Below are 20,897 nucleotides of genomic sequence, written 5' to 3'. Positions count from 1 at the left end.
GCTTTTTCGTTTTACGTGCGCTAACTTAGACCCTGTTTGTTTTAGCTTAAGATTATTATAATATGTATTTGTCGACGTTTGATGTCGTGATTCCGGTATTTACATAGTATGGGGATCGTTGGTACTAGGATATATGCAAGATTGTAGTAAAAAAGATGGAGACGGGGATTTTTATACAGGTTCGGGCACCTGAATTGTCAGGTAATAACCCTACTCCTGTTGGCCGAAGCCGGTCGTTGCTCTTATTTACCATAATCACACCAGTACAATATTTGGGGTAGCCTATCTATCTGTTGTCGACATGGCGGTCTGAAGTGCTGACACGTAGTCGACAACAGAGTAGTATTTCTCCTCGAATCCGTGTCCGGCGAGATCAGAGACAGCATTAGATCCCTCTTGATGGTAGTCGTAGGTACCGTATGGGGACTACTAGGCTTATCTCCAATGTTGATATCCGGCGGTTTGTCTTGGCGTATATTGGCTTGTATGTTGATCTACTGTTTTGTGTTCCCTCTCCTCCTAGGGGGCCCTGTATTTATACCCACAGGTGTCCCCTTGTCCAAGTAGAATTAGGGAAACCAACATGGATACAATCCGAGTAGTCCTTGTCGTTTCCATGTAGAACCCTAGTTGTCTTTCCTTATCCGGAACTCATCCTATATCTGAAAACTATTTCCGTATAATACATGGTATGTGGTGGGTCCTGCCGAGATTTAGTCAACTACTATAAGGTATGTGGTATCCATAACCCTGACAGTATTATTTAGAGTAATTTGAAACAAACAAGTACCAATTATTATAATCTACAAGCTAGACTAGTAGAATCTAGTAATCCGCTTTAGAGGTGAAATTTTTATATTATTGGATGGCTAAAAACCCAATCCTCCTATATATTTTAAAAACTCACCCACCTTTGCTATGGAACGGAACAAATCAGGCTCCATCCTTCCCACTCAACACGCACATTGACCTTCTCTACCCTCCCTCCAGCTGCACGCGCATTGGCTCCTCTTCTATTCCGCGTGCCATCTCCTCATCCTCTTGGCACATCCATCTCCATCTCCAAGCCACGCCGCCGAAGCCGTCTCCTTCTCATCCTCCTCCGTGACTTAACGATTCCTCGTTCATGGAAGTTTTATTTATTAATATATGACATTAATTTTTAGCTATTTCAAATTATGTATTTATTGTATACAATGACAAATGGATGAACAATACATCCAAAATAGTTGAGGATATTATAGACATTAGCATTTCAAATCCAGTAATCTATGCCTCCAATAATCCAGAGAAACAAACCATCATAGCTTATTTTATATTAACTTATTATAATCCAGGCTCCCATCGGATGGCCTATTCAGCCAAAGAAGAAGCCAAATTTTAAATTTTCAAACTTAATTTTGATATTGATTTTAAGATATTTTCAACATAGTTTGTTTTTTAGAATTGACTTTTAAGTCACCGAGAAAACATACGTAAAAGTTTTACCTACAAATTCATTTATATTCCCTAATAAGCCGTTTTGGCTTATTATAGAAAAAGCCAAATGATGGGGCCTCCAGATTTTAGTAATCTCGCTCAATAATCTAGATTGCAATAATCTAAGCTGAAAGAAACAAGGCCTTAATCTTTATCTTCATGACGCCATCCTCAACCCAAAAACTATCAATTAGTTTTCATACTCGCCAACTGTATATCTAAGGGATGGTGTCTTCAAATTAAATTCTCATTTAATCACCTCTCTTCTTTTTCCTTTTATCTACATATACTTTTGTTTTCATTCTTGGTTATTGTGTTGAGGCAGTTTCTTGAATGAGAAATTATTCCTCCATCTTTTTATCTCTCTTCTCATTAACTCTTTTTCCACATTAGATTTTTACTTATATGATAACGTATTTAATGCTATAGGCGTATACTAATGTTACGGAGGATTGATGACAATGAGGGTTGGGAATGGCCTGATCTTCAAACACCACCCAAGTGAGTCATATGTGTCCCATCATTTCAGTTGGGCCGGAACAGATATCCAGTGAGCCTGCGGGCCATATTGGTGTGCGCATAGCAGCTAGCACACATACTCCCTCCGTTCCAAACAAAAAAAAAGCAAACCCTGGGTTTCCATGTCCAACTTTGTCTTTCCGTCTTATATGAAATTTTTTTATAATTCATATTTTCATTGTTGTTAGATGATAAAACATGATTAATATTTTATGCGTAACTTGTCTTTTTAATTTTTTTATAATTTTTTTAAATAAGACGGACGGTCAAACATTAAACACGGAAACCAGGGTTTACCTTTTTTCTTTTGGACGGAGGGAGTACACTGCATCGATGGTATACAGTGTACGTGCAACATTGAACAGTTTCTCGTCCACTTTCTCCTTGAGATTAAAAGATGTCAGGGTCCTGAATCTGCGTAGTCCAGGCTTTCTAAATATAAATACATTTTTGTAACTTTGATTTGTGAACGAGTACTTCCACAAAATTGAACAGCCACATGGAAATGAATATGTTAAAAAGAGCTTTAATCTCCAACTAGGAAGAAAGCCCGTGCCAGATACGTGGGCTTCTTATTAAATGTTTTATATAAACAATGCTAAAAGAAGTTACATCCCGCCATTTCCATTTAAATGTTATTAAATAAGAAGAATATCTCTCAAACTAAAAGAAAACATTTTGAACGAGTAACATATAAATTCTCCTATTGTCACCATTACTTATTATGCTTTAAAAGCTAAGTGAACTGCATATGTACCAATAATATAAAACTAATGTATCATTAATACACTAAAATATCCAGTACTTAAGCTTCATGTCTCACTATAGAATATAGACATTGTAAAAATACTACCGCTTCTATCCATTAATGGGATAGCACCATTAAAGTTAAATAGAAATGCTACTCTAATGGGTGAAGCCCATCATAGCCTCAAGACTTTCTTTCTCTATTGCCTTGAAACATGTAGCCATGCTCCTCAAGACCAGCTTGCAGCATAATTTTAATGCCTAATTTGTTATCGCACGATTATGGAGTATTACATCGGTAAGTATGAAGTTGAGAACTATTAGCGATGGTGGCCTCCATTGGGGCCGCCTTCATTTAGCCATATGTTTCATGCTATACTTATGACACCGTAGTAAACACTATTTTTCATGTTTGGTACCCTTTAGTGAAGGACAAAGAGAAGATGGAGGTGATCAAAGTAGTTTTTCTAAATGTTTTAAGTAGATTTGTGGTATAGAGTAGACACAATTTGTTTATGGTGTTGATCATTACTACTCAAATTTTTAGATATAGATAGAGTATTCTCTTTTGAAAATGAGCGAGGTTAATCACTCTATGATATTAAAAAAAATTATAGCTAGAGTCATACTACCACGATAATATCCAGAGCACCATATTATTCTTTACATTTTGACAATATGTATAGTTTAGCGCCTAGTTTGTTTTCAACACCAATTGTTCATAGCCATATGAGACACTTTTACTAATTTGAAGAATGTATTTATTTTCTATACTTATTTACAACAACTAATCAGTTGGAGTACGCTTATAGTCATGCCAGTGGATTTTCTTATATATATCCATCAGTTATGTCTAACATATTGAAAATCCTTAAGTGAAATTATATCATGATTATTTTATTGCGCATGCTACTTCATTGTTTATTTATGTCAAAACTATTTGGCAAAGGAATAAAAGTATGATCATAAATCTCATGATGGATTAAGAGGTTGCATTATAGAAAGTTCATTGGCTGGAAATATTTTTGATATTTTTTTCATATCTACTACCTTCATCCCAGAATATAAGTTCTTGAGTTGGACATGGCTATTAATAAAGTAGGTAGAATTAAATAGGGAGAGGTTTTTATTGGTTGAAAGTGAATGTATGTGGAAAAAATGAATAGTGGAGGGTTGTGATTATTTGGGAAGAGAATATTGATGGAGAAGTTATCATATTTGGGATAATTTATGCATGTTAGAAATTGATATATTTGGGGATGGAAGGAGTATGTACTATGTATGCTAATCAGTTTTCAAATACCAATCAAACAGTTCTGAAAATATAAAAAAAACATTTGAGAATTTTAGTCTCAAACATATTATAATTTAATCAGATCTACTTTGAAAACACAATTAAATTTTGTTGTTTTCATTTTTTACTTTGTAGATTTAAATTAGCGTTGTATATTTGAGAAGTGATATTCCAACCCCTAAAATATGATGCAAATGTTTTGAAAATTATCATACAACTAACTATTATATATTAGCCCCATATGTCGTGATGTATTTAGGACCACAATACAACTTCTATAGTTGAACTAAAGTAATACAACGGGATCACAAATTAGATATATAATTTAAAAATAAATTTGGAAGATAGCTTAAAGAATATTGATTGGATATTTTATATTTTTATTATAGATCTTAGTTTAACTATATATACTTATATTTGTGAAGTAAAATATTTTTATCTAAAATCATATTTTAAAGGCCGTCATTTTTTATGGATGTACATTTTTTTTGGCTGTCTGTTTTATCTTTGTTCCTATGGGTTCTCTTGGTGAACAATAGGTTAGCTTTATTGTTTGGTTTTCAATCGTACATACGTACAAGAGTATAGTAGTAGTGTGTATCGTATAAATAGGGGGAAGTTATTACTTTGTAATAATTGAACTGATCTAATGGTATAAAATAACGGATCCACCAATTTAAGTGAAAATTAATGGTGAGATTAGATAGTAACATGTGGCGACTTAGGAACATTTATAAGAGTGCCCCAGTCGATGACACTATCACCTCAAAGTCCGATGTGCCTCAAGTGGTCAGAAGCCACGACTCCAAGTCTAAGGACAAGGAAAAAGGAGAAGTAGATGGTTTCCATTTTCAGAGGTGGTAAAAAAGTCCCAAGGAGAGAAAAGATGATGAGAAGAAGGCCGCTCAACTTGCGAGCCCAAAATACTTTCCAACAGTTGATTGCCCGGATATATATGAAAATGGCAAAGCCTTTTGGCCAGATTATGCACTTGAAGAAGGTCCATGGGAGATAAGAAGGCTACACAAATGGTACATGGACACCAGCAAGAAAGGACTAATATCATTAACCATTCGACCACCGCCTGATGCTTTCATGGCCAACGATGGTCTCTTGTGGCTTGATTTCGGTGATCTTCGTGGCATCTATCATCAGGAAAAGATGGACGTGAACTTTGTTGCTGCGTGGTGCCTTTGAGGCTGTGAGTAACGATATTTTTATACACAAATAAATAATTACACTAGAAAAGTCTTTGATTATTATTAACAAGCTTTTTTGGTAGGATGCAATACATGGATGTTGAGAAAACCAAGGAACCCATCGGTTATCTGGATCCAACAAGGATCTGTCAAACCCAGCATACGGTGACATTATCAACCGTGACTAACTGCAACATCGTTACTATTTAGCGATCGTTATATATGTTTCTTGCTCTACCCAATGTACGGGAGCGTTGTGGTCCTGGACCCCCTTGATTATGTACGGGAGCGTTGTGGTCCTGGACCCCCTTGATTATGAACACAAGACGTACAGACAATTTCTAACCATCTTACAATAGTAGGTGATTCTAATCGATGCGTGTTTACTTTTCATGAATTATAATTGAACCTCCACCTTCATACTAACTAATATCGAAATCCTACAGTGCGTACAATTACTGCAAGGTAAAGGGTGGAGAACAACTGCAAACAAGGGAGAAGTTGCTAGTGCATACATACTGGCCGGCAATACTCCGCACACTTAATATATTTAAATTCTTTTACTTACAATGTTTAACGAATTCATCCTATGTGTATGCCATGAAGTGTCACAAGCGACCTCGAGGCAGTATCCTCTACGGTTATTACACCTGCGATTACCTCAGGGTTAATGGGAGGTACATGACTAAGTAAGAGGATGTAAGTATCTCAACTCAAACATATAAGTCCAATGGAAAACTACACATCTAAATGATATACTAATATATTCTTGTTTCATTCGTGGATGCAGTTGCCTAGAATCGAGCTCCAAATAAACTTTGAAGACATAGAGATCTCTGCCACTTCATCCATTGCGAGTCCTGTCATAAAGATGACAGTTCTTCGACCTAGAAGGAAACCTAGCGACAAGTGATGATTACAAGTTTCTTCCAGAGTGGAACAACTCGATGCTATAAAATTGTAAATGTGCATTTGAAATGACAATTGTAAAAAATATTGTAAATACATGACGACACTTTTCACTAATGCAATATATGCATTTATGACTAACAATATTAATGTATTAATAAAGTAATCAGTTGTACCGTTATTGATTAAGCATTAATAAAAAAATTGGCAGGAGATTTTAAATTTTGGTGCCAATTTTTTTCCAGGAAGCCCCCTAATTATCGCAGGCGGCTAGCTGTTTGTGAAAAATTTCTTCCCAGACGGACCGGTCGCCTTTGCCTACAAGTGGGCCGAGCATCCGCATAGGAAGACCTTTTTTGCCGCTGCAGAAATGTTTTTTTAGTGCCAAACAAGCCAGTTTTGATCCAGATTCTAAGAATAAGAAAATGTAGTTACAGAATCCAGAAAATAAATTAGAGGTAGAAGCTGAGAAGCTCAGCTTTTCTAATTCTTAAAAGCTGACTACCAATCAGCTGTTTTTTATAAAATCTTGTCTTAAAACACGCTCTAAAGCTTGTTATACTGTGGAACGGAGTTCTACGCAAATAGGAAAATAATAAGCGGTGGTAGGAAGGAAATTCTGCCTTTTATCCATCGGTTGCCACGGCAGCTGCTTTTCTACTACTTTCCGGCGGCGCCGCTCTCCTGTAGAAAAAATGCGAAACCACTGCCCTCACGCGTGGCATCAGCAGCAGCACAGCGGCCGCATGTGGGCCGCCTCACCGGCCTTCCGCAGGCGCCTCTTCCTCCTCCGTTCCCTTTCCCCCTCCCCCTGCGCCGCCCTCCCCGGCAACGCCGCCTGCTCCTCCTCCCCCTCGCCGTCGACCTCCATTCGGGTCAACGCGATGTCGGCATCGGGCCCCGTGTACGAGGCGGACGCTGAGGCGGTGGTCCGCCGGATCACCCCGCCGCTCGACCGCGCGCGCCACAAGGGCCAGGCAGGTGAGCCAGCGCGACCCCTATCCCTCTCGTGCGCGCTCCGGGGTGTTGGATTTCGGGTTGTGGTGTTGCTGATGATGCGCTCTCTGTGTTTGCGGGATTGCCTCCGTAGGGAGCCCATTGGTGGGATATATAGATAATACTCGAAGAAGAGGGATTTTATTCGGATTGTTGGGGCTAGAGAGGCCGTGGGGGGGACTTCTTGAGACTGGGGTTGCTAACTAAGGCGAACTCGAGCACTACACAGTCATTGCTTCACAATGAACCGTGTACTGAAACAGGACAGAAATTGGTGGATATTCAGGGTTAGCATTGCTGTTCTGTCTGATAGGACAGTGTTTTGCATAAGGGTGTTTTGATCGGCGACGAGTTTGGTGATACGTTCGCAGTGTTCGTTGTTTCTCCGTATGATTTGAAGTTCCTGTATGTTATGTGAAACTATAAATAAAGGAATATTTTACAATGGCGTGAAAGGATTTTGCTGAGGTGTAGAATTCACTTATTAAAAAGGTTTGCGCTCTTGTAGAGTTAAGATTTTTCTGTGATATGATTTGCTACGAAAGACCATCCAGTAAGATTGCACAGATACAAGAATTTTGATCCAACCGCTAAGCATGTGTCGTCTTCATATTTCTAGTGCATAATCTACAAGAAAAATGTAATACTGTCCATGTCTAGGAACTTTTCTACTGGTGTATACAGTCAGAAACATATCAAATCCTGTATGGACATTCACATGTTGTTATGAAGATGTGAGCTGTATTTTCCAGTTTGTTATTGTTGCATGTTCCCAAAAAATTAGTTTCCTGTTGATTCCTTAAGTTTACTTACATATCAAATTATCGATACATTTCCCAGGGAAAATTGCTGTAATTGGTGGATGTCGTGAGTACACTGGTGCTCCCTATTTTGCAGCGATTTCTGCCTTGAAAGTTGTCAGTATCATCTAAATGTATCATTCCATAAATTACACAACAGTACAAATAGTTCACATGATGTTATTCAGGGTGCAGATCTCTCACATGTTTTCTGCACAAGAGATGCTGCAACGGTAATAAAGAGTTATAGCCCTGAGCTGATTGTACATCCAATACTAGAGGAATCTTACAGTGTAAGGTAACATTCATGGTATTTATCTTTGCCGTTTATACTATAATCACAACATCATCTTCGAGAATCTGACTTTATAATTACTGCACAGCGATGGTGAGAGAGAATATGTTTCTTCTAGAATTCTCACAGAAGTAGCAAAGTGGATGGAGCGCTTTGATTGTATCGTTGTTGGTCCTGGCCTTGGAAGGGACTCATTTCTTCTGGTCAGCTTACATACCTAACATCTTCTGGAGTATAAACACTATCTCTGTCCTGTTGAGGTCTTCTTCATTAGTCTTATTTGTTGCTACCTTTGCGTTTTATACAGTTTAAGATAGTTAATTATATTGATTGACAGTTGAAAACATCTTTGCTGTCATAATTCTTGTTTTCTCTTCCTTTGAAACTAACCATATTTCGAACATATTTTATTTTCAGTTTGCACCTTTGGTCAAGCATTGTTGCAACTGTGTCTACCTCCATTCCTAATTGCATTAGTAGCTCCCAGGGCCAAGGATAGACCAGATTGGTGTTGATAACTCATCCTGTATTTCTGAAGATCTACAGTTTGAAATTATAAAGTTCCTTGATAGTAAGGACCTTGTGTTTCATATGGTTAATGCGTCTATGTAGATGACAACCTCAGTCCTGAAACTTTTTCCATGCTAGAAATGGTAGCTTCATTTTGAAGGTGTGGAGGAGTTTTAACCATGCATGACTTTTTTCAATTGGAACTGAAATTTCTCTTTTGTATTAATGTCCCATGTCATCTATTTGTCTAATCTCCTATATGGAGATCATGCCATCTTGCCCTAAGTACTTACGATACTATTCAAATTTGTCAGCTTATGTTTGTTTTGACATATCTTACTTGTAGGACTGTGTAAGTAATATCATGAGACATGCTCGGCAGGCAAATATTCCAACAGTCGTTGACGGGGTACCATTTGACTTTTTTTTTAAAAAAAAAAATACTTGAAATTATAAATTATGAACAGGACGTGATATTTTTTAGTGATCTGCAGGATGGCCTTTTCCTTATAACCAATAACCTTAGTCTTGTTGAGGGTAACTTGCTTGCCATCCTAACACCAAATGTATACGAGTACAAACGTCTTGTCCAGAAGGTTCTTAACTGTGAAGTAAATGAGGAAAACGCTTCTGAACAACTTACTGCACTATGCCAAAAGTATGATCATAACCATTGCAATCATTTATTCTTCACTGGTCATCTGTGATGATTTCTGATTCTGTTGAACAGAATCGGTGGCATAACCATCATGCGGAAAGGAAAAGCAGATATAATCAGTGATGGCAAAACTGGTATACTAGAAACATTCTTTGGCTACTTCAAATTTTGGTGAAACTATAATTGGTTTCACCAGATTTTATATCTCTTAACTATTTGGTATGTTGTTTTATTCAGTAACACAAGTAAGTACCTTTGGTTCCCCAAGGAGATGTGGTGGTCAAGGTGACATTCTTTCAGGAAGGTTTGTTGCCAATGTGGTGCTGAGTGTTTCCTTCTGTAGTTATTTCTGCTCCTTTTCTTTGGAATTTTTTTCCCATGCTGCTTTCTACGCTTCATATCAAACATATGCCCCAACATAACCTTTACCTCCATGTTTTGCTACTGCCAAAACCAGTGCTTAAATTGAAAGTACTCAGTTTTGGATCGACTCATTTATTTTCCTTCCGTTCGTCATAAACAAATAACAAAGAAACTTTTCTAGGAATACAGTTTTAGTTTGTTCTTTGATGATTTGAAAACCACATGCTATGGTAACATGAAAAACTAGCTATGTGAACTTCAATTTTGAAGATAACATTGAACTTAAACAATGAGATAATGACCAGAACTTTGTTCTAACAAGAACTGATTATCCCGCCCTCAAAATAAATAAAGGTCCTGCAGTTGCACTAACTGCTACCACTTTTGTAATGTGTGCTTCAGTCACAGCACACTGCATAATTACCCAGTATGCAATAAGTATGCAATGGGTTCTTGGGAATCTGATAATTGTGTTCAATCATCTTTGTATTTCTGTAAATATTGGCTATTCAATTATTTATCATCCTCAAATACCATATAACTATTGCATACTCGTTGCTCAATGCTAACAATCTTCTATTGAATGTGAGCTAAAATCACGTTCATATGCAAGCATATGTGCTGGTCATGAACTTACCTATGAGAACTCTGCTTGATGTAATAGTTTAGTTCCATTCTTAAGCAATGCCATGGTAGCTCAAAATTCTGGCATTAGTACTTCAAAAGTGTGTTTTTATTCAACGTTCATTTTTGCTGGTTTCTTACCTTATCCGGTTTACTGTTGGTGGTAGTGTTGCAGTATTTGCATCATGGGCACGTCACTTTCTCCTGACGAATGAGTACCCTACAGAGAAGAGGTTATGATCAATCACTGTTTCCCACCACTCTTGACTACCATGATATTAAATAATATTTGCGTTGGCATTGGTGCGGTACAGCGTGAATCCGATGATGCTTGGGTGCATTGCTGGCTCTCTACTACTTAGGAAAGCTGCATCACATGCTTTTGAGAAGAACAAGAGATCAACTGTCACCACTGACATCATTGAGTTCCTGGGCAAAAGGTCCGCGTGCGCTCTCACTAGATTTTTTGTTTCAACTTGTATCGTATTTCTTCATTTTTTTTTACACCTTGCACTTTTCCTCTTGCAGCTTGGAAGATATATGCCCTGCTGGTCATTAGTTTAGATCTTTACCATCATTGGTGGTATGGCGCCTTAGCACCTGTAATAATGGTAATCCATATGTTCGGATACCAGTCTCTCCCTGCTTAATGTACATGTTTCTTGACTGAAAAGATGGTGTTACAATGCTTGGTTTTGTTTAGCCTCCGTTTTGCTCAGAAGAATTCTACAGAATGAATAATGAATTGCCCCATAAATGGGGCTTTGATTTTGGAAAAAAATAGCCCAAATTTGCTGGAGTATGGATTAGGCCCGTTTGAGCTCCGGGGTGGTGATCCCCGCAAGGATCAAAGTGCAGCTGCAAGAAGAAAAGGAATGGAGGGGAAACTGTACCAAACAGAATTCTGGCACAGCTCAAATGTCTCATGATATGCCTATGCAAATTCCAGTTGTGTACAGTTTTGAGCACACGTCATTGGAGCCAAAGGTTCTCCACTCCTTCACTGTCTTGTCGCATCTACACTGAAGGAAGCTGTTTGCGTCACGCTGTATTCTGAGATTCGAAATTGTTTCTCGACAAGTCAAGCAGAGCTGTGTGCCTGTGACATCTGTTGTCAATTTTTTCATGCATGATTGGAAGCATCCTTCTATCCGTCATGTTCCATTGTCATCTGTGAGTTCCATATCTTGTTCAACTCCTTTTAAGAGAATTACTGCTGATGGTGAGTTTATTAATCTATCCTTGCTGCAGCACAACACATGCTTATTTTTTCTCTCTAGGGTGTAACAGAAATATCCTTATTGGTCAACAGACATGTTGAACACGAAGATTCACAATGGTCTCATGATAATGGATAACAGGTCTTCTTTCATCCACCTCAAAGATCATCCTGAATGAAATGCCGGGGGAGGCAATCAAGCAAGAAAGGGCTTCGGAAGGGAGACCCCCTATCCCCTCTCCTGTTTATTCTAGCAATCAACCCCCTTCAACGCCAGTGAGACAAGGCCACTAAGCTTGGGGCGATAAGCAAATTACGAGGGAGAGCGGTACGGTTCTGCACATCCATGTATGCTGATGACGCGACTGTCTTCATAAACCCGAATAAAGAAGATGTGTGAGCTTTCACTGATCTCCTTGGTCGCTTTGGACATGCAACTGGCTTATGCACGAACCTCCAAAAATCACATGTGGCCCCAATCAGGTGCAATAAGCTGGACCTCGACGACATCCTGCTGGTGCGTGCAATCAATAAGTATTAACATATCTTCTCGGGTTCCTATCAACCATTTTATTTTAGTCTTGAATATATGGAGACTATAAATATGTACAACTTATTAAGAAAAAATAGAAAATAAAATAAGTCTAATACTTTTGAACGAAGGAAGTATCTGATAGTAGCTATTACCAGATACTGCAATGCATACTACCAGATAAGAAGACATAATTTATTGCTTACTGTCTACTTCCCCACTATATTGTGGATGTTCTTATGCAACAATAAAGCGGCCAACCGAGGGTTTTGCATTACCCGCTACATCTGAAATTAGTGTTTAGGACAATGTATTGTTTTGTTAAGATATAGAGTCCTCTTCGAAAAAATCTATGTATATCATGTTTGTAAAACCAAGTATTTGACAAATTTTAGATAGTAAGAATTTCACGAGTTTAGCTAAACGTAAAAATATTTGTAACCATATCTTCGACATCTTCGTTAACATAAATGCATAGTGTTGAGAAAAAAAAAAGGCTTCAGCAATCAGCCAATTAATTAATCAAACAATATACTAATCGGTAATTAGTTCGATCTAAGCTCAATTATACTTTCCGATTAATCTAATTAACAACACGCTGTCCAAATTAAAGTCAGCAACAACTGCAAATTAATTTGAGATTTTTCATAAGTACATGAAAAGGATAAGATAGCCATGCATGTTCCATCAAGTATCATAATATTGCCTACTAAATACGTGCAACATCCACCGCGGCTAGGATAGCCCTGTTCCCCCATATATAGAAGATACATGATCCCTCACAGCAATGCATTACCCTTGAAGAACAGACATAAGAAAGAACTGAAACGAAGAGATTATTATGAGATGAATTCATGGGGACAGGATGTCACGCAAAGAAATTCACGAACCAGAATTTCTAAGCTGAATGTGCATTAAACCCCTGTCCAGGACCAGCCAAGGTACACAAACGACAATTGTTGACATACAGATCCACATCTTACAAAAATACAAAAGATTACAAATGCAACGGAAAAGGATAAAAGCGAGCTAAGCCTGAAGACTTGACTCCTGCAGCGAGGTGACTCCATTCCACAGGCATCCTTGACAGCAGCGACGAAACCAACTCCTTCGAGACATCTCCAACTGAGAAGAACTTGAACTCTGGGGTGGGGGAAAAGAGAGCAAGACTGAGTACTATGATGCAGGGTATAACCAAAGGAGGCTAGAGGTTCATTTGCATAAAGCTAGCATTTAAAAGCAGTAGTTGAAAGCAGTAAAACAGTTGTAGCAATTAATCAATATTAACCAATCACTGTCCAACGCTACACCACGTTGCAACAGGCCCCACCAACCACCTGAACTACACCAGTTCATTAAGCTAAACTAGGGGTGAGACTAATCACGGTGAATCTGGTCGACCGCCCATAACCGCGGGCACGGCTATTCGAATAGTTTTACTCTGATCAGAGGTGTACAACTGTACCCACAAGACACAGCCCCACGACACGTTACCGTGTGCCGACATGCCACCACGACATACCAGAAAGAGGCCGTGACAGGACCCTTCGCATAACCCACTCTAATCGATCGCACCACACCTTAGAGTTCACCCCCGTCCCCAGCAGGCAACGGGCAGCCCCCCTTTCGTGCCGCGGTGAATCCGGAAGCCGATCAACCGGACACCCCGGCCAACCCAACTCCATCATGCCCACCCTCGCCTGGGTACATTGGCTAGAGGAAAGCTACACTATAAGCCCAGCCGTTGCCCACGCTGGCTTGTGGTAAGTATGATAAGTTCTTCCAAGGCATCCCGCGAACCGGTCCTTAATTGTCATGGGCACGACTAGCAAAACCATGCACCCACAGCCCACCATGTAGTGTATTTTGATTAACTAACACCATTGCGGTGGCACTAATCCAAAGCTATGCCAATAATCAAAGTCTATACATTAATGTGATTCTCCTTTTGTGTACTAGTTGAACTAAGTATGGCTAAGCATTTCCTAAGCCAACATCTAATCATTTTGATACCCAAGTTATCAATGACATAAGGTAAACAATATATGGCTGAGTAGTAAGACCCATCCCACATGATATTGTAAAACGATGCAACATTTAATAGAAATGCGGGACATTTGTAAATTGGGTACAATATTATCAATCGTAATGCATGACTTGCCTTGCTCTCGCACTGATGAGACCACAACAACGTCTTCGAGAAACCGTGGAGCGACGAAACGGCCGAGATCTACACGACAAACAAAGCACACAGGCAAAATATGCTATAAGACTACTGAAACATGAAACAAAACCATTTTTAATGGATTCTATGCATTTTTATGAATTTACTGAGACTTCAATGAACTTAATCGGAGCTCGAATGAATTAGATATGAATTTTAGAAGATTAAATGTGTTTTTACTATAAAAGAAAAGGCCTTAATGGATTTTATTGCGCAATAAAGGTCCCTGCTGACATCATCAAAGGGGAGGGGTGGCGCCGACAGATGGGTGTGGACCCCCGTTTCTATAACAGGAATCATTCGTGTAAACAGTACCATTTCCCTGGATCAAGTAGTCTGGTACACACGAGTTCATAGCTGAAATACCAAAAGCACATACACGAGAGTCTAGTGCTAATTATTACATCATAAGCCCGCAGGCATTCTCTTAAATCATCGAACCAAGCGGTCCGGAATACATCCAAAAGCAGAAATAGATGAGGCAGCGGAATTCAGGCAGCGGCATGCCATTGCCACAGGCAACGACCGTAACTAAGACCTACTGAGCGCCATCGTCTTCATCTCCCTCCTGGTAGTAGGCATAGGGATCCTCCGAAGCTTCATCTCCCACTTCTGATTAATTTTATATTTGCAAGGGTGAGTACCAACCGTACTCAGCAAGCCACCACAGCAAGAAATGCACATGATAGGGGTATTCAAAGGATAGCTATGGTTCCTTTGCGCAAAGCCAGTTTTGTAATTCTTTTCGCAAGCCTAAGACCTAGCACAGACTAACCAAATTTTAGTACCAGCGTTCATATTAAACAATGACGGTTCTGTCCACCATCCATTGTGATCCCAAGGATAGCTTCCCGCCATCGAGTCGTTATGGTTTTCTGAGGACGTCCACATTCCCACCTCTCAGGAAGTGGCTCCATCAGCATAAAAATCATCATGCAATATCCCATCCCACACAGGTTAAGAATTTAGAGTCTAGCCAAGTGTAATACATGTCCCGGTGCTCAATAACCGCGAGCACGGCTATTCGAATAGATTTGGTTTACTCACACTGCAGTGGATGTACACTTTACCCGCACTCCGCAACTGCCCAACACATGAGCCTCGTCCCAACACATGAGACGCGTCACGGCAAAGCTTTTCGATAACCTCGCATTGGCAGTACCCGCTCCATGAACTTAAATCCTCATGCACTCTAGGTGTCCATGTTTCTAGCAGTGAGAGGAGTTCTGGCGCTCCCGGGAAAGAGAAGTCTCACACACATATTAAATTATAGTTCAAGTTAAGTTCTCTCTCTCACACACTCATGGCAGTCCTACCAATGGCGACACCGATGTAGGGCACGCCTCTCGGCCCTACCTCAACGGCTGTCCCATCGTAGCGCACCTGCCTCACTCAGGGGTGAACCATCTATGCAGGGATACTGCCTCCGCTCGGCTATCTAATCCGCTAGGTCTATACCCATTCGAGAAGTACGGTTGTACGGGGGTCGTTTCATGCTTAACTTCATGGCTCGGTCCTTAATTGACCGGGGACGGTACTAGCCTTTTCCAGATACCACCCAAATCCTCCGTCCGCCCCAGTCGAAAATAGTTGTTTTAGTTTTATTTTTTTTTTCCTTTCACAAATCATGTCATCAATATCATGGCAATGTGGCGCTCATGTCTCCACATGCCGCATCTCAATTACCTTCCCAAAGGTAATTGCCCAAGCATATAGCATTTGATAAATATGAGTATGCATAATTCTAGAATAGCATTTCTAAGCAATTGTCATAATTGACGACTAGGGACTCATACGTAAACATGGTTACGAAGGAATAAGGGCAAACAATAATCAAGGCATGGCATAATCACAAGTAGGATGTTCATCATTGCATGCAATTTTATTTGTAAACAAAATAATTTCGCAATTGGGATCAACATGTTCAAGGAATAGTGATGACTTGCCTTGCTCAATGTCTTGCGGGTCTTGACCTTCGCTTGGATCCGCAACTCCCTCGGGCTCTATAGTTACGTGCGAAAATTGATTTGAATTTGGTTAGAATTCAAATTAAAATCCAAATAAATCCAAATAAAGGTCGAATGCGAAAGTCGATTTCTTTATATTAACTTTATTATTCGCGAACTAAGGCAAACCCAATTTCGATTCAAACTATTTTGCGGGTATAAATATTTTGTTGTCATAAGTTTTTAATTTAATCTAACCGAGCATTATATCCATATAATAGGTTAGACATTTCTATTGCGAGCTAAACATCGGACGGAATCCTAAAATTATCTTATAATATTATACAATTTAATTTAGTCTATGGCTAAATGATTAAATATAATATACGTCTAAAATTCCTAGTGATTAAATCCGAATTTCTATCGTGAATCGATTTCTTATAGAGATTACCCAAATATAATTTATAATAGCCTATAAGAATTCATCTAATTAATTATATCTAAATTACTACCGCGAATTGATCATTTGTAGAGATCATTAAAAACAATCTACAATAATCTATATAATTCACCTAATTGTTTAGTTTTTAAATACATCTATGATTATAGCATTATTTTGCAAATACTATATTTTCGTTAATCCTATACTTAAATTCTAATATTTTTTTTAAGTGTCCTAAATTTCTCCTAATTTTTCCTACTTATTTCCTTCTCTTTTCCCCCTTTTTCTTTTCCTTTTCTTTTCTTTTCTTTTTCTCTTCCTTCTTTTCTTTTCTCCCTCTCTCTTCTCTCTTTTCCTTCCTTCTTCCTCTCTCTTCTCTCTTTTCTTTTCTTCTTCCTCCACCCGGCTCCTCCCTGTCTCTCTCCCTCTCGGCTCCCTCTCTCCCTACCCGAGCGGCGACGGCGGTGGACGCGAAGGGGGAAAGGCGGCTCACCGGCGGCGGCGGTGGCGGCGACGACGGCGACGGCGGCGCAAGGCGGCGACGCACGGCGCGGCGGCTCCGGGGCGACAGCGCGGCGGCTTCGAAGGTGGCGGCGCGGCGGCACGACAACGGCGGCGCGGCGGCACGACAACGGCGGCGCGGCGGCGCGACGACGGCGGTGCGTGGAGAAGGGGAAGAGGGAGAGGAGGAGGGAATGGAGTGGGGTGGAGGAGGGGATGGAGTTTTATAGGGGAGAGGAGGGGAAGGAAAGAGAATGGAAGGGGCGACGCGACGTCGGCGCGGCGGCGCGGGGCGCGAGGCGGCGACGGGACGCACGGCGACGGGACGTCGACGGCGGCGGCGACAGCGGCGGCGCGCGGCTCGGGGCGGGACGCGACGGGCGGTGACGCGACGGTAGCGCGGCGCGGCGGCGACGGGGCGAGACGACGGGCGAGCGGCGATGGGACGGGCGGGCGGCTCGGGGCGCGAGGCAGCACGGCACGGGGCGGCGATGGGACGGCGCGACGGGATGGCGGCGAGCGACGCGTGACGGCACGGGCGCGGGGCGCGAGGCGGCGGCACGGTCCTCGGGATGACGCGACGGGCGGCAGCGGCGACGCGACGGCGGCGGCACGAGGCGCGGGACGATGGCGACCCACGGCGATGGCGACGGCGCGCGGCGCGACAGCGGCGACGCGATGGACGGGCGGCGATGGCGACGGCGCGGCGACGTTGGCGCGGCACGACAGGGGCGGCACGGCGCTCGAGGCGGCGCGCGGCGTGAGGCGGCGACGCGACACCAGCGCGGCGCGGCAGCGGCGACGCGACGGCGATGGGACGCGCGGGCGCGGGGCGCGAGGCCGACGGCGACGCGACGGCGACGATGGCGACGGCGGCGCGGCGGGCGGGCAGCGCGCGGGCGAGCAGCGCGAGCGGCAGGGGAGGGGTTAGGGCTAGGGACGCGATCGAACACCTTCGCCATAATGAACAGTGCATTTTCTTATTTATTCCACTTTTAGTCTATTTCCCCTATAAATTTGATTCTATAATTTCTAATCTTTGTATTCATGAATTTTACTCAACATTTGTGTTATTCCGACTAATGGATTCACTTAAAATTAATATTACCCATTTTTATTTTTATATGATTTATTTGAGTTTTTTTTAATTAGGGTTAACTCTTATTCCATCGTATTTTAATTGATCCAAATACGGTCGCGATAATATTTTATTTATTCCTATCCACACCTAATCTTTATTTTAGTTTATATTTATTTTACCAACTTGTTTTTATGGTTTATTCCTAATTAACTATTCTTTACTCACGGTTAGTAAACTTCGAGATCAAATCCAAATAAAATAAGCGAATAGGATCGGCATGATGCAATTAATTTTTAAAGTTTTTGAAAATCCGTATTTTTAGAGTTTAGATTTTTGTCGGTCGAATTTTCAGGGTGTTACAATGGGCCCCACTTGTCATAGACTCAAAGCGCCGGTCTACTGTGGACTGAGTCCACGGGACCGCGGAGAGGAGCACCACGTGGCGCACACGTGGCGCCGACGTGGCGGCCACGTGGACGGCCACGCTGGCGGCAGCCGAACGGCCCCGATCTACCGAGCGGTAGATCGGACGGCTGCAGCGGCTCGCGGCTGGGCAGTGCACGGGTGGCTCAAGCCGGCCCGGGCATGGCGTGCAGCGGCGCGGCACGGACATCGGCGGTGACTGGCGGCGCAAGACGGCGAGCGGCGGGGAGCGGCGGTATGCGGCGACGCGAGAGAGAGAGGGAGAGGAAGGGAGGGAAACCGATCCTCACCGAGGGGCTCGGCCGGCGCGGGGGAGGAGCGACGGCGAACGGCGACGACGAGCGATGGGAGGATGACAGCGACGGGCGAACGAGCTCCGGGACCACCTAAGGAACAATATGGGAGGGATTAGAGGGAGAAGGGTGGTCCACGGCGAGCGGATTCACCGGCCAAAGGCGGGGGCAATGGTGGTGCTCACCGGCGCGCGAGAAGAACGGAGCTACGGCGACCATTTGCGTCAACCGAGCGTTGGACAGGGTAGCCCTCGCAACGGCGAAGCTAGTGGCGGTGGTTGCGCGGCGTGGTAACGACGCTAGCGGCGGCGGCGCACGGTCGGAGAGTGGCGGCGGCGGCGGCGCTAGGGGAGAGCGGCGCGGTGGTGATAGAGAGCTCGGGAGAGTGCGGCGACAAAAGGAAAAAGAGAGAGGGAGGTGCGGAGGTACTTAAATAGGAGCGGGGAGGCGAGTCGTCGCCGGGAGGGGCTCGATTTTGCCGGAGTTAGTGGGGATGTGGGGGAGGAGAGAGAGAGAGGCGGGACTCAAATTTGAATCCCGGCCATCTCGCGGGCGCGGGCGTGAGCAGGTGTGGGGCGTGGGCGCGGGGAAGGCGGGGCGCGTGGGGGAGTGGGCGACGTGGCCCGGGGCGGCGGGGAGGGCGGGGCGGCGGTTGAGGAGGGAGGCCGCCCCTCCGGCTGGAGGTTAGGGGCGAACCCGACAGGTGGGCCCCACCTGTCGGCGCCCGGGAGGAGGTGGGGAGGCCGGATGGACTTCGGGGAGGGGGAGGACAAGGAATGGGCCGGCGGCCCAAAAGGAAGAAAAGAGGGGGGAAAAAGGAAAATAAAAGGATTTCCAGGGATTCTTTAATGCTTGTGCTCAATTTTAATTGCTTAAATTATTTCCAAGGCTCTGGAAATTCCACTACAAATCTCGTTAGCACATTTTGACATGTAGAATCCAAGAAAAATTCCACATGCCGATTCCGATTATTATTTGTATGTATTAATTTGAGGAGTTAGCTCTAGGTTAAATTAAATCATTTCTTCGGACGATTTATTTTATGAATTTTAAAGCAAGGAGGGGAACTTCAGGGCGTGACACAGGAGGAGATGCTGGGAACTACAGCATCAGATGTTAACAGTTAACTTGAGGAATGGTAGACATCAAGAAAGGAGAGGCGTGGATCAATCGTCAGGAGAGTGTGGGGTCACCCAAACAAGGATGCGAGGTGTCAAACTTCAGTGCTGCAACATCCTATTGTCTCTCTGTCTCTTGTACCCACCTCCTCTTCTTCCTGCGTCCTGCACCATCCTCCTATGAGTTGTTCAGTGCCGTAAAAAAATATACATTATCCTCCTGTTTGTCACAATTTCAGATTTAGGTTATCTGTGTTATAGAAGATCTGTGTAATAATAAGTGTAATATAATGTGTGTGCCCTTTTTTGCCTATTGTTCTTGTATACTCTATAACCTTTCACCCGTCTCATGTAGCTAAAAAAGCTTCATTCCTCCACGAAGTTAATACACATATTGACGCATTCAACACAGGTGCAAACTATTAGTTGTTTGATAAATGATTCCATCGTCCATTATGCCCAAAACATGATTTATACATCATGTTTCGTGGTTATGAACGCACTGTAAGCAGGGACGTTCCTACACTAAACTACTCGGGATCAGGTACCCGGGGTCACCGGACCAGTAGAATTTCCATCTCTAATTGTTTAAGCCTATATTAACTATATTGATACTTAAAATTTAAAAATTAGAGTATTATATGTATTATGATATGTAAGGAACCTCCGATAATTTTTATTGTGAGTTTCGCCACTAACTGTAAGGGCATAGCCTTGACATATAA

General features: G+C 42.3%; 1 protein-coding gene across 1 annotated transcript; it reads left to right on the top strand.

The window, feature by feature from the left end:
* Positions 1-6,810: 6,810 nt before the first annotated feature.
* LOC127755425 (ATP-dependent (S)-NAD(P)H-hydrate dehydratase) lies at positions 6,811-11,195 on the top strand. The gene is made up of 11 exons (XM_052281102.1): positions 6,811-7,128; positions 7,984-8,060; positions 8,132-8,241; positions 8,327-8,441; positions 9,095-9,157; positions 9,243-9,406; positions 9,479-9,540; positions 9,644-9,710; positions 10,561-10,626; positions 10,708-10,833; positions 10,922-11,195. Exons 1-11 carry the CDS (start codon positions 6,843-6,845, stop codon positions 10,950-10,952), a joined length of 1,167 nt encoding a protein of 388 aa, XP_052137062.1. The 5' UTR covers positions 6,811-6,842; the 3' UTR covers positions 10,953-11,195.
* The last annotated feature ends 9,702 nt before the right edge of the window (positions 11,196-20,897 follow it).

This window comes from Oryza glaberrima, chromosome 11 (genome assembly GCF_000147395.1).
Source record: "Oryza glaberrima chromosome 11, OglaRS2, whole genome shotgun sequence".
Lineage (NCBI taxonomy): Eukaryota > Viridiplantae > Streptophyta > Magnoliopsida > Poales > Poaceae > Oryza > Oryza glaberrima.
The sequence above is the reverse complement of the archived record's forward strand: the minus strand, read 5'-3'. Positions and strand labels throughout refer to the sequence as shown.